The sequence below is a fragment of the Dryas octopetala genome, chromosome 3, assembly GCF_963921425.1.
Source record: "Dryas octopetala chromosome 3, drDryOcto1.1, whole genome shotgun sequence".
Lineage (NCBI taxonomy): Eukaryota > Viridiplantae > Streptophyta > Magnoliopsida > Rosales > Rosaceae > Dryas > Dryas octopetala.
Window position 1 is genome coordinate 187,146 of NC_141368.1, and position 13,797 is coordinate 200,942.

General features: G+C 37.5%; 2 protein-coding genes and 1 non-coding gene across 3 annotated transcripts; 2 read left to right on the top strand and 1 right to left on the bottom strand.

Moving 5' to 3' along the window:
* Positions 1–160: 160 nt before the first annotated feature.
* SYP21 (syntaxin of plants 21) lies at positions 161–3,904 on the bottom strand. Its single transcript, XM_086235434.1, has 7 exons — positions 3,557–3,904; positions 2,856–2,949; positions 2,242–2,381; positions 1,887–1,961; positions 908–1,065; positions 716–816; positions 161–570 (listed from the first exon to the last, which is right to left on the bottom strand). The coding sequence occupies exons 1-7, from the start codon at positions 3,772–3,774 to the stop codon at positions 505–507; spliced, it is 852 nt and encodes a 283-aa protein (XP_086091560.1). The 5' UTR covers positions 3,775–3,904; the 3' UTR covers positions 161–504.
* A 316-nt stretch (positions 3,905–4,220) lies between these two features.
* BPA1 (binding partner of acd11 1) lies at positions 4,221–6,275 on the top strand. The gene is made up of 5 exons (XM_086234750.1): positions 4,221–4,226; positions 4,955–5,058; positions 5,163–5,238; positions 5,530–5,622; positions 5,712–6,275. The coding sequence occupies exons 1-5, from the start codon at positions 4,221–4,223 to the stop codon at positions 6,273–6,275; spliced, it is 843 nt and encodes a 280-aa protein (XP_086090876.1).
* Positions 6,276–13,170: 6,895 nt separating this feature from the next.
* TRNAS-GCU (transfer RNA serine (anticodon GCU)) lies at positions 13,171–13,252 on the top strand. The gene has a single exon. It is a non-coding gene; the product is annotated as a tRNA-Ser (tRNA).
* The last annotated feature ends 545 nt before the right edge of the window (positions 13,253–13,797 follow it).

A 13,797-nucleotide genomic window follows, 5' to 3' on the forward strand; every position in this document is an offset into this window, starting at 1 on the left:
CTTGGGCTGAACAGCTTTCAAACGGGCTTCGCAAAAGAAAGAAAAGAGTTTTTATTATAGGAGAAAGAAACTATCAAAATGCTCCCCAGACACTTGTTCTTTTTACTTTTTTTATTTTAACAATATCGAAGGTCATCATACAAATACAAACGAGTAGAGATGCAAAGAATTTCGAATTTATTTGAGAAGAAACAATACAGGTTCTGTTTGCTATGTTGTACGTCTATTTGAGAGGGTTGTAGACCCCACACATATTAACTAAATGTGCATTTTATTGTAGACATCTTTATATATTTACACACAAAGATAGCAACCACATTAAGTATTCTAGTGGTGAGTCATTTGGCAACAACCGAGCGGACAGCTCAAGTTCAAGTTGTGCAGGGCTCCAGGAGAGGAGCTCTTGTAAGTTGTAAGTTGTAAGTAAAAACCACCAAGGACGGACTTATGATGAGATCATTCATTGAGCATGAACTCAAATTGCGGCAACCACAGCTTCATTGCTCAAGCAACCACAACTATAATCACAATGATAAGGATGATTCCAAAAATCACCAACAGCAAACATGTCTGCACAAAAAGATAATTACATCAATTTCTCCAGGGAAAATAAAATTTATAAAATAAACGTGTAATTAGCAATAGACATGAGTTGAGCTACATAACAAGAATCAATGAAATGAAAAATAGGAAAATAACATCCATAAAAGTTTACCAGAGATGAATTAGATCTTTGGGTCTTGGATGCTTTCACAAGTTGGGAAGTAGCTTGCACAGTTGCAGAACGGGAGTTGTCAATGTTAGAACCGATATCATCTGAAAAGAAAACACGTTCAGCATCATGCAAACTACAACACAAAGCCTAAGAAACTCAACATTAGAATAACAGACAAAGGGAAGTGCTAACCGATTATAGCTCCTTGATCATGGACCAGAACAGCTAGATCTTTGAAAATTTCATTAACCTCGCTGATCTGTTGCTGTATTTCTTGGATCCCTTGCTCCCTTTCTTCAATAATGGCTTCATTGAATGCAATCTCATTGTCCGACAGTAAAACCTCTTGTCTGCATATAAACACATATTAGCCCTATAACTTACTCATGGATTCCAATTGCATCACATAAAGCACTCAATCTTAAAGGAGATAATTAATTTGCAAGCAGGTCTCCCAATTAATGGAAAGCCTTAGGAAGAAGATGTGTTTACATAGAAGTTTTAAATTTTTATAATAAAAAACAGTCACCATAGGACGAAGATACATTCCACTGGTCTATCAAGGCTTAACAAAACATTGAGATGGCTCAACGCAATCCATGTCATGAATAATGAGGCAATATTGGTCCCTTTGGGATATTGCAGGCACCAAAGAGAAATCCAATTATTAGTTAAGAAGGCATTCCTTTCTTTTCGAGGGATGTGCCACTTCTAAGCCTGTACAGATGCAACCTCATGAAGTAACATAGGTTGGCTTGACTGCTTACTCAAACAAAGGTTTACATACGAAATCAGTTTTTAGAAACAAGAATTTTCATTTGTAGTCGACCATAATGTTCCTGAAGACACTTTATCATTACAAAGTTTCTCAATTATTATTCACGCGATAACCCACCAAGTGGCTTTTTCAGTGACTGAAAACAATAACTGAAAAAGCATTCATTTTATTTGTGCACTGAATGCTACACTTGCATTACTTTTCTCTACAATAAATCAATAATCCACCTTGGGTCCTGCCCTGAGAGAAGGGGCCAATTGACAATAGACTGAGAAACCCACTACACAAATTTAGGTGGTGGGCCTAGTGGCAGATTTTGTGACATGCCTGAACACCAAGCTGCAACAAATTCTCAAGAGCTGCCAATTTATGCAAGTATATTAATTTGCCTACCTTTTTGATTCTAGAAGAAGAGTTCGCCGTTCTGGACTCCTAGATGAACTCATCTCCTGCTCATAGGCAGAATAGCTGCACAATATATGATGAAAGTCATATAAGAATAAAGATGTAATCATGTAGCTTAACTGATTAGTAAGCAGAATCAGGCTAGAGATGGAGAGAGAATTAGAAGGTAGATATATAATATATTATCAAATTCTCCTGGAAACTACTGGCATTTGATGATTATAGTTAAGTCATTAAGAATGATTATGTCAACTTAGACGCAAGTTTACAATTTACAGAAACTTCAATGTTTTTCATTTTTGTTTTGTGTGTCCTGTGTTCTTTTCACCAACATCTAACTTACCTGGATGGCAGAACTTCTTTGGGAACAAAAGGAGCATATGTTGTTTCCCTTTCAGCAGCAAGCCTCTGGGCCTTCTGAAATTCTTTAAGAACTGACTGGAAATCCTTTGCAAGCTTAGCATCAGCTATCTTCTTGACAACCTGCAGTTTTAAATGGGACTTTTACAATCTACAAAGATAAAACCCTCCACTGACTACAAGAAGAAACATAAACTGGATGTATAATGTGATAACCAGAGAGCTAATTCACCAAAGAGGCCTATAAAGATATAGGAAGTTCCATAATCACGCACTTGGGCCTTGGCCAAGTGGTAAATGATGGGGTGGGATTATGCAGGGTATAGTTTATAACTTTGTCAAACCGATATAAACATGTACAGTGTACCACGGAGCCAGTTCTTCAAGTACAGTAAACAACAGAAAAGGAGGAAGATATGCAGTGAAAGAACAGAGCCAGATCACCACACAGACACACACACCCAGGGTATTTAAATTTTTTATTCAGGAGAATTTTGGGGTATGCTCTCCCACTGGAGCTGTAAGTGTAAGCCCCTCCACACACCATATTTGTTATTGAACTCCTAACTTAGAAAAGTATACAGCATATGCACTTACACTAACTTCTGCGTGCTGATCAGTTTCACTAGCTTGCTTAAGTTTGGCTGAAGTATCTTTCACCAACTGCCCAATTTGTGTCCTTGTCTTATGCCTGCGAGTGAAGTCAAAGTAATTCAAACCCAATTGAAAAGTAACTAACGGATGATAATGCAAGACTGTTCCACCTACATGACCTTACGAAATATGAAGATCAAAATTATTTAAATAAAAAAGCACCATTAAACCAACTAAAGATAGAAAAACAATATTTAAATGACAAGTTATCACATAGGCTGTAATGCTGCAAAAAAAAAAAAAGCACAAGTCGGGCCATAAAAACACTTGCATAGTTTAAAGTCACTAGTTTCTTAGGAAGATCATTGTACTAAGAATTTTGAAAAGAAACAAATGGATGCACATATATACAAGCAGTTGCAGTGCAATGTAGGGGGACTTTCTAGCAAATATTTGTTATTTCACTACCACAGAGACCCGCAATTTAGAAAACAGTGAATTTGGATTGAGGAGGAGATAAAAGGTTCGAGTTATAACACAATTTACAATCAGTCTGAAATAGAATTTAATAAACAGGACCCAGAACGTGAATTAATGATGATGGGTCTAATTATAGAAAACTAAGAAATTTAATGAAGACAAAAACACAAAAAAGAAGTAAAAAAAGAGTAAAAATATAATTGAAAGAAAGAAAAGAAACTGACAGCTTGTCACGGAGTTGAAGGGTGTCTCTGGGGGTGCCGAGGGAATTGACGAGGCGGGAAAAGGAGGAGACGGCGGTGTTTATTTGGAAAATCCCAGCAGACAGTGGCTGAGAAGGCTCATACTGTTGATACACTTGTTGTTGTTTTTGCTTCAAGTAGAGGGATTGTCGGTGTTGTTGTTGTTGCGGACTGCCAGCCTCAAAATCTTGGAAACTCATTCTCCTTCTTCTCTTTGGAAGAATGAGGGACTGTTTTTGGGTGTTTGGTGGGTGCAGAGGGAAGTTTCCTTGATTCTGTTTCTCCTGGCGGGGACCCTTTCAATTTCTGCTTTCTGTTTCACCAGTTCACCTCACGGTCCTCACCTCTACTTCTAAAGGTCAAACAATGCGAATCGCGATGCCGTTGCCGCCTGTCCATCGACAACGCAACTCCTACTTGCTAGAGCTTTTCATGGGCCATGGGCCTGACCCTCATACTCATTAAGCCCACTTTATTCATAAATATTGGACTGGGTTTCCGGCCCAATTAGCCATTCAGTCCATCAATTCACGCCTGAAATCACATCAGTACATAACCGTCTGCCTACACACGTACCTCCCTACGCTCTCTGTTTATTTCTTTCTTTCTTCTTCATCAGGAAGAATAACAATTGTGCTCTGCATCGATGGAGGCGAGTACTCATTCTCTTTCCTTTATAATTGCCTTCTACTTTTAATAACAATAATCTGTATGGTGCTTGATCGATTTCATTCCAATTTATTCATCTGCTTGCTTCAACATTGTTACCAAATGGCAACCAATTGAAAATTTGATCCCGGTCTCTTTCGAATCTTTGATCTTGCGGTTCTCTTGGTGAAAGCGTGAAACCCTGCCTAATACCACTTTTCACGCTTTCTTATTCTTCATTTTCTTTTGTGATGAATTATGGTACGTAGGATGGCTTTTTGCACTGCGTATTGGTCTGAATTTGTCCGATGGAGTTTTTAGTGGTGCTAGCTGCATATATATATGTATTAATTATATATGGGCATGTCTGCTTATAGGAAATTTGTCGCCTTCACTTTGTTTCTTTACTTTCATAATTTCATTGGAAGCATGGAGTCGTACGTGCACACTACTGCGCGCACTTGTGCTTATTATTACTTACGACATTGACATTTATGATATAGAGTGGATTTGAAAAACAATGTGGTTGCACTGTTAACAGTACCTTTGAAGGTAAAGGGTAACTGAATCATAATTCTTTTGTTGGTGCAGTCATGATTTCTTTAATAGGTACATTTTCATGCATGGTAACATATATATATGCATTTCCTGAATTTCACATATATGAAGTCATGTTTGATATGTACGGGTTGATTTCATTCCTTAATTTGCTGCTTTTGTTCCCCGTGACAGATAAGGACAGTGAAAGTTAACAATGTCTCCCTGGGGGCAACGGAGGATGATTTAAAGGAATTCTTTTCCTTCTCTGGTGAAATTGAATATATTGAAGTACAAGGGTTGATTTTCTTTTCCTTCTCTTTTCGGGTTACTAATCAGAATGGGGATGGCTCGTAATATTTATACTAAAAAGTTGGATTTTTTTTTTATATATTCATTGCAGCGACACTGAGAGGGCTCAGATTGCATATGTTACCTTCAAGGATCCCAAAGGGGCAGAAACTTCAGTTCTTCTTTCGGTGGATTCACTTCGATCTCAATTCGTTCATTTTGATTTTTGAGCCTTTAATTTTATTTTTCCTAGTTGCTTAATTATCTAATGATTGCTCATTTTCAAATGTAACAATTTGGGATGGTAACTAGCTAGCATTAAATTCGGCCCAATTTGATTTTCTATTGGGATTTGGATGGAAATTAACATTCTGATCGATAACACTAAAAATTATTACAACCTCTTGTTTTATTCATGTGCTTCTTCTATTGTAGTCGATCGATCTCATTTGATTAACTTAAATGTGTGTATCTTTCAGGGAGCAACAATAGTTGATCAGTCCGTTACCATAGATCTGGCTCCAGATTACAAGCTGCCAGCTGCTGTGGCTTCAGCACTAACAATTGTCACTGTAACTAATATTATTTTCTGAAGGCATCTTTTCCTATAACAATGTATATATAATTGATTATGACACTGCTGATCGAATTGTACGTTCAGATGTCTCCTGAGCCTCAATTAGCAACGGATCAAAATGTAAGTTGTGGTGGTGGTGATCCATCTGGCCGAAATGCAGAGGATGTTGTGAGCAGTATGCTGGCCAGAGGGTTTGTTTTGGGAAAAGATGCAATCAGCAAGGCAAAGGCGTTTGATGAAAAACACCAGCTTACTTCCACTGCCACAGCCACAGTGGCTTCCTTGGACCAAAAGATTGGTTTGTCTGAGAAATTGAGTGCAGGCACAAGCATGGTAAATGATAAAGTGAGGCGAATGGATGAAAAGTTTCAGGTTTCTGAAAAGACAAAGTGTGCGTTTTCAGCTGCAGAGCAAACGGTGAGCAGTGCTGGATCTGCACTTATGAAGAACCGTTACATATTAAGCGGGGCAACGTGGGTTTCTGGTGCTTTAAACAGGGCTGCCAAGGCAGCAGGTGAAGTGAGCCAGAAGACCAAGGAAAAGGTTTTAGCTGAGCAACAAGATATTAATATTGATGAGTCTCCAAACCCTGCTCCGCCCACTAGTACTAGTCAAGTTCCGACCCAGCTGCACCCCCCCAAAGCTTGATGCTCTAATTTGCTTAAACAATGAGATACTAATTGCATATATAGTTTTGTTATTACCAGCCGGCCATCTACAAAAGATTAGTACGTAGTAGTGCTACTTTCCTGTTCATTCATTATTCTATACCATCTTTTCCTTGACCAATTTCACAATTTACAACATCCATATATACACGCGCAAACCTTCTTTCTTCCTACTATTACTAGCATGAGATTTTTTTTAAAAAAAAATTTCTTACAAAAAGGATTGACATATCAATCTGACATAAATCCAATAAAATATCCAAAAACAATACAAGGGGAGTACTTTTGCGTTGCAATTAACTTGCAACTCACACTTAGTTGAAGTTGTCCAACTCACACTTATTAAATATATTACATAATATTTAAGTAAGAATGTACATTAGAACTTGAATTGTGGGTGGCAATAGTAAAGATAGCAGGGCAGTGTTCCTGCTGTGAGTAGATGTAGAAACGAATTGGACTTTTAGAGGGGGAGGTGGTGGAGTTTTGCGTGATCCTGAACCTGAAGAGGATGGAGTAGTACTGTCATCATAAGGTGGTGAAGTAACATAATTAGGTGGTGGTACATGTGGTGGTGGAGACTCAGGTGGTGTCTTGGGCGGAGTTGGAGGTGGTATCTGAGGTGGGGGAGGACAAGACATTCCAGAGAGACAATTACCAGTCACCCTGCATGCAGTAGTAATCATATAAATTATAATAACTATATACAATTAGTTGAGCAATTAATATCAATTTGACCACCAAAAAAATGATAATGGGTATCATGTTCATACATATGGTGCACGTACGTACGGCAGTAGTACTAGAAAGGAAGATGAGACTAGAGTACAAACTTACACAAGTTCCAAGTTCTTGTTTCTTGATAAGGAGGTGGGTATGGTTCCGTTGAATCTATTATTTGACAAATCGCTGCAGGGACCCCGCACGCACAGTACGTACGCGCGTTAAGACATATACGTTTCGACTTAAACATATATTAATTAATTAAGATCAATTAATTCAATGCTCGAATTAAACTTACAGTCTTTTTAGGTTCGGAAAGGAGCCAAGAAAAGCAGGAATAGGACCATTTAAGTTATTGTCGTGCAAATCACTGCGGATATACAAAGAATATTAAGGAAAATCAACAGCACCTACGTACGTACGTACTATATATAACGTAATACTAATTTTTTTTTGCTTCGTGATGGATGAGTTGGGAACTCACATAGTCACGAGGGCATCCATGGAACTAAAATCTGGAAGTGAACCAGCCAGACCGAAGCTACTGAGATTCCTGCGAGCAGTTGACGAACAGTAGGCCGGTTATGTGTGTATATATAATAAGGGTATATGTACGTACATTGATTTTTTAAAATAAATAAAATGAATTAGTGCAATAATTAAGCTAGGAGCCTAGGAATGAATGAATTACTGACAGTGCTATTATGCGAGGAATTAGGGCAGTGCTGCACTGAACCCATTCCCACTGAGTTTTTAATGGAAGACAGGGGTCCCCGGTCCATATAATTAAGACCTCGGTGAATTGCACTTGTAGTAGCATCAATCCTTGCACATCTCTGCTATGAGTTCCAGGTGATAATACTTGGCTGATCAAATAACCTTCGAAGGCATTGAGGAGAACTGGAAGGGTAGAATCAGAGGTGGACACCACAAGAAAGGATGTATTGGAGGAAGCAGTGATGTTGGTAATGGCCACTTCCACCACGCCACCGAAAGGTGGAACGATGACTTCTGAATAAGGCTGGTTGCCCACATAAATCTTAAAGGCCCGTTTTTGGGCCGAAGTGAGTCGAATCACTTCCGAGAAGAAGGTGGTGATGTACACAGGGGCTTCATAGTTTGGCAGTTTTTCCTCAAATTATTTGAGAAAACTCGTACACTACGTGCTTATCTCACGAGGCCGCACTGAACTCCAGAACTCCACCTTTTCGGCCTCACCGCTGTGCACGTACTCATCATCTCCAACCCACTCTATGGAATTGCTGTCGGTGTAAGAATCCGACGCACCACAGTCGATGCTCAAAAACATTCCTGCAACACAGGCTTTAGGTGCCAATAATAATGCACCTAAAACATGAATCACCACAATTAGTAACATAGTACCACATGTACTGGATGATGTGTGCATGCCTAATCTCATCATCTGTAATCGCTCGCTCTTCATATATAATTAACCGTGAAATGCAAGTACATGCATGCTTTAATGTTAATTTGTTGGACTTCTCTACATTAATTAACATGCATACATACTTTTAAGGTGCGCGGTGTGCGCCAGCAGCAGCTGATCAGTTCGATCTAATGGGCCGACTTTCTTATTTTTATTTTATTACTAATCATCTCATGCCAAATATTATACATATAAAATAATTGTTACTTGCTAGCATGTATTCTAACAACATATATATTAAAAACAGAACTATGCAACTCAGAGTTGACTTGATAAGTTAAACTTTAGCCTAATCTTAAACAGAGTAGTGTAGGATTTTAATTAATTTGGTAAATAGCTTTCTAATTAAGCTAAAGTAATAAAAACTAATGTTGAGCATAACCTCAAAATATATAAATTAATTTGAAAGGGCAAGTCTAACAATCTCGAATTAATTTTGTGAATATATATCCACCAACAATATTTAATTATTTATTCTCTCTTTTATAATTGCTTTCAGGTGTTGACAATTTTATGTGGAATAATTTATTTCATCATTTTACGAGGAGGAAACATAGCAAACCATTAATCTATTATCTATTCATATCAGCCCTCTATTTAAAGTAGTTAGGGATCGATGATGACATTTTAACATCTCAAATAAACATTTGCACCGGCAATTGGTTCAACTCGAAAAATTCTCGGCTCTCTTGATGGAATACACGTAATAATGTCAGGGTCAAATTTCTAAACAAAACTCTTTCAAAATTCATCATGTTTATCGTGAGTTGGTGGTGGGGAGAAGTTTGAGAGGCACGTGAAATGACGAAATACCCCATATATAGTTGTCTTTGGGAACGCTTTGACTGTATCACTTGTGTAATCCACTTTACGATATAGGCTGGGCGTGTGATATAATGGGTCATTGCAAATGTTGGATGATTGAAAATCATGTCCCAAAAACAGTGCTATTTCTTGTAGTGTTTTTTGCATCTATTTGATTGATAGAATTAGGAATTTGAGTTTGATTGCAACATGATGTAAAATATATATACATGAGTCTGATTGTCTGCTTTTAAACAATATGAGCTATTCGATCCCCTAGCCAAAAAAAAAAAACGATATGAGCTAAAAGTGTCATTTGCCCAACAAATTATATATTAAATAAAGCAACAAAAAAATTGTTGAGTGAAAAATCTGATATCCAATTATCCAAACATATATATATATTATGTGTTTAATTAGGTACTGAACATTGTTAATAATAAACATAAATACATATATATATGCAGGCTCCTTCTGTTGAGGTATACCTCAACTTATTTACGTTGAGGTATACCCTATTGGGGCCCACACGAGTCGTTTTGTGTCGATCCAAACCGTTCAATTTTTACATCTCCATAGATAGATCATTCTTGCAAAAAATTAGCCAAATCGAAAATCATTTGCCAATCTAACTTTGATCAAATAATGGACGAACCAAATATTTTCGATGAAACCGTCTATTTGTTTTATCAAAGTTAGATAGGCAAATGATTTCCGATTTGGCTAATTTTTTGCAAGGATGATCTATCAGTGAAGATGATCCTTGCGAACGGTTCGGATCGACACAAAACGACTCGTGTGGACCCCAACAAGGTCATACCTCAACATAAATAAGTTGAGGTATACCTCAACAGAAGGAGCCTGTATATATATGAACCATAGACATAATTAAGTATTGTTTTTCATTTTAATCGAACGGATTTTCATTAATGAATACGATAATTAATATATGATGTGTTGGATCAGGTATTTAATTAATTAGAACAAGTTATATATGCTTCTGAACAGTTAATCTCTTCTCATATAAGTACCTACGCACTTGATGTTTTAATTATATATCGATATCATATATATGCACAATATAAGCCTCGAGCTCTCAATTCAAAACCAAGAGCTAGATCAAGTGCCATGCATTTATCCGATCTTCATGAATAAATAACAGTTTTAAGTTTAACACTTAAACACATACTGACATACATGATACATACACTAATTATTAAACATGCATTAACCAAAACGTAATGAAGTTTAACTCGCAATAATATTGATTAATTAATTTGATATATATATATATATAATTGCATGCATGTATTCATCTCCAACAATTATCAAACGCCGCGGATGTAATGGCCGTCACAAACTCCTGAAAATCAATACGGCCATCGCCATCAGTATCGGCCTCCCTCATCATCCCGATCAGCTCCTCTGCGGTGAGCTCGTGGCCCAACTTGGCCATGGAGTGGGCCAGCTCTGCGGCGCTGATGTAGCCGTTGCCGTCCCTATCAAACATCCTAAACATCTTCTTGAGCTGGTCTTGGGTGTACGGACACCTGGCTCGTAGGAGGTCAGGCTCCACCAGCGCCACTAACTCGGAGAACTCGACGAGTCCGTTGAAATTCCGATCGGCTTTTTGGATGAGAGCCTCCAGCTGGTGAGGGCTCGGCTTCAGCCCCAGCGAGCGCAGCAGAGACCCCAGCTCCAGCTGCGTCAAGCTCCCGTCTTTGTTGCCATCAAACGATCCAAACATCTCCCGCAGCTCCGCGATCTGTTCTTCATCCAGCTTTGCCATTTTGCCGCTGCCCGCCACCGATTTAGATCCAATTTATCAATTAATAAGATCGTTGATCAGATCCCGACTTTTGTTTCATCACATCATGATTCTCCCTCCATCCATCCGTTCAAACACACGACTCGATCTGCAAGTTATAGTAACAAGTTAATATTATTTGGCTAGCTCAAGTTACAGGTATGAGAGATACGGCATGATGATCGTGATTGATTATTTGATAATTATTAGATATATGCAACAGCAAACCTAGCTAAGAGCATGTACAATGTCATGGCTAAAGGCATGTACAATGTCAATGCAACAGCAATCCTAAAAGCATGTATAATGCCATGGTAAAGGCTAATCCCAATCACTGAATCACAATTGCACAAACAACCAATATTTAATTAATTAATTAAATTAATGTCAATGGTCAATTCTTCTTTCTGACTCAGAAAAGTTATTGGAGTGGTTAACGTGCGCCAACTTTTTTTTTAAGAGGGCTGCTATTTGCACGCCATTTTTTTTTTTTTGCATATTCTTTCTTAAAAAAAAAAAAAAAAAACTCAAGAGAAAAGACCTTATATCCCATCAATTTTTCTTTTTGTACACCCATCCTAAACATAAAAAATAAATAAAAAATAAAAAAGCACACACACACAGCCACACAGGTGAAGAATGTGGTGGTGGTTGTGCAGGTGGTGGCTGTTTGTAGGTGGTGCATGCGGGGAGGAGGGGGAGGAGAGGAGAGGAGAGGAGGGCTCGGGGGGAGGTGGTTGGGGTGGGGGGAAGAAGAAGAAGAGAAAGGGTGGGGGTGGGCTTCGACCGTGAAGAAGAAAAAAAAAAAGATGGAGATGGGGAGATGGGGAGTGTACGAGGGGGGGGGGGGGAGATGGGAATGGGGGTGTGTGGGTGAGGGGAGGGCCAAATGGTCTTTTTTCTTGAGTTTTTCTTTCTTTTTCTTTTTTTTCAAAAAAGGTGTGCAAAAAGAAATTTAGAGGTGTAAAAATAGCAGCCCTCTTTCTTTAATTTTCAGGAAAGGACTGATCAAGGAGTAGGCCTGGACTGGTGAAGCGCCTCAAAAGTTCTCCTTTGACTATTGGTAGTCTATGGAGAATTTGAAAGTGACCGATTTCTTTTTCTTTTATTGACTGGGTCTTTAATATTCTTTTGAAATAAATTAAATTTGCTTATAAAATAAATAAAAGGAAAAAAAGCAAAGAAGAGAGATTAGTATCGAACAAAAATACTCTAGAGCTAATTCTTTACTAATGTAATACGGTGTTAACCACCATTTTGAGCCTACTACATAACGTAATCTTATAATTTGAACCGTTCAATTTTTAAATCCTTATTCAAATATTATCCTTGTAAAAAATTATTCAAATAAAAATTATTTAGTTATTTGATTATCATCACAATCATTTCAATATTTTCATCTATTTATTTGAGCACAATTAATTATTAATAGTTGATTAGATAATTTCTGATTCAGTTGATTTTTTTTAAAGATAATTTTTGAATTATGATCAAAAAAATCAACGGTTCAAATTATGAGATTACGTTGTGTGGTGGGCCCAAAAAAAATGATTACTTCTGTATTATCTTACTAATTCGTTAACTCTAAAGCACTAATGGGAATCAAAATACTAAATAAGTATTATGTGACTGAATGTATTAATTAAGAATCGTGCCCAAGAGTTGTTTGCTATCCCCATCCTAGATATTCAACTCCTATCATGGTTGGTATATTAATTGGAACAAAGAATGATGTGATTCATGAAAAAAAAAAAAAAAAAAGATTCAGACGCCTGTATTCATCAAACAAACAATTGCACAAATAAGGCCGGTTTCCACGTGAACCTTATGGCCGGCACAGATAAGAATAAGTTAGCTATTATTGAAGCTAATTATAATTTAGAATTTATAGAGTTTCAATTGTTTAAAGTTGTCCAAAATCAAACCAATTCATCCTAATAAGCAACAGACAGCCAATAAAAGAGCACGGTTTTATAAAGTTGTTATTTGTTTATTGTAAAGTTCATGAAAGGAAGGACTTTAAAACAAAAAGGAAGGACTTACTTAATCAAATATATAATAAATATCATTAATTAAGACGTTCCAACAATCAACGTCGCTTTGGCCGAGTGGTTAAGGCGTGTGCCTGCTAAGTACATGGGGTCTCCCCGCGAGAGTTCGAATCTCTCAGGCGACGTTTAAATCCCTTTTTTTTTTTTTTTTTGTTTATAGTTTGAACTGCCTTATAATACACCGCTCTATCATTGAAGTATATGCCGTTGCTAGCAATGTTGGAAAAAGGCTCGCAGCCAGACCAAACATGTAAAGTACGTTTTGTTATCTCAGCCATACATGCAGCAATATTAGTAAAATGTTGATGAGGCATTTGCTCATATTTTTAGTTGTGGATCAGTTGTTATGTCTATTAATGGTGCTATCATAGATAGACATAGCAACGATAATATGATCATATAAATTGGAATGATATCCTATGTTACTGCTATTACATAATTAGAATATCAGAGTGTTCCAGCAGAACCACAATGTCTACAAACCTACAAATCATTTCCGAGTGCGGCTCATATTAGGCATTTCCGAGTGTACCCTTGCTACAAGTCTACAAATCATTGCCTAGAAACTAGAGCAACACATAACATAAACATAGGGCATCCTATCCAAGGGTAAACTTGCTATATTGCAAATATGAACTTCCTATTTAGTCAAGAGTCAACCTAATTAATG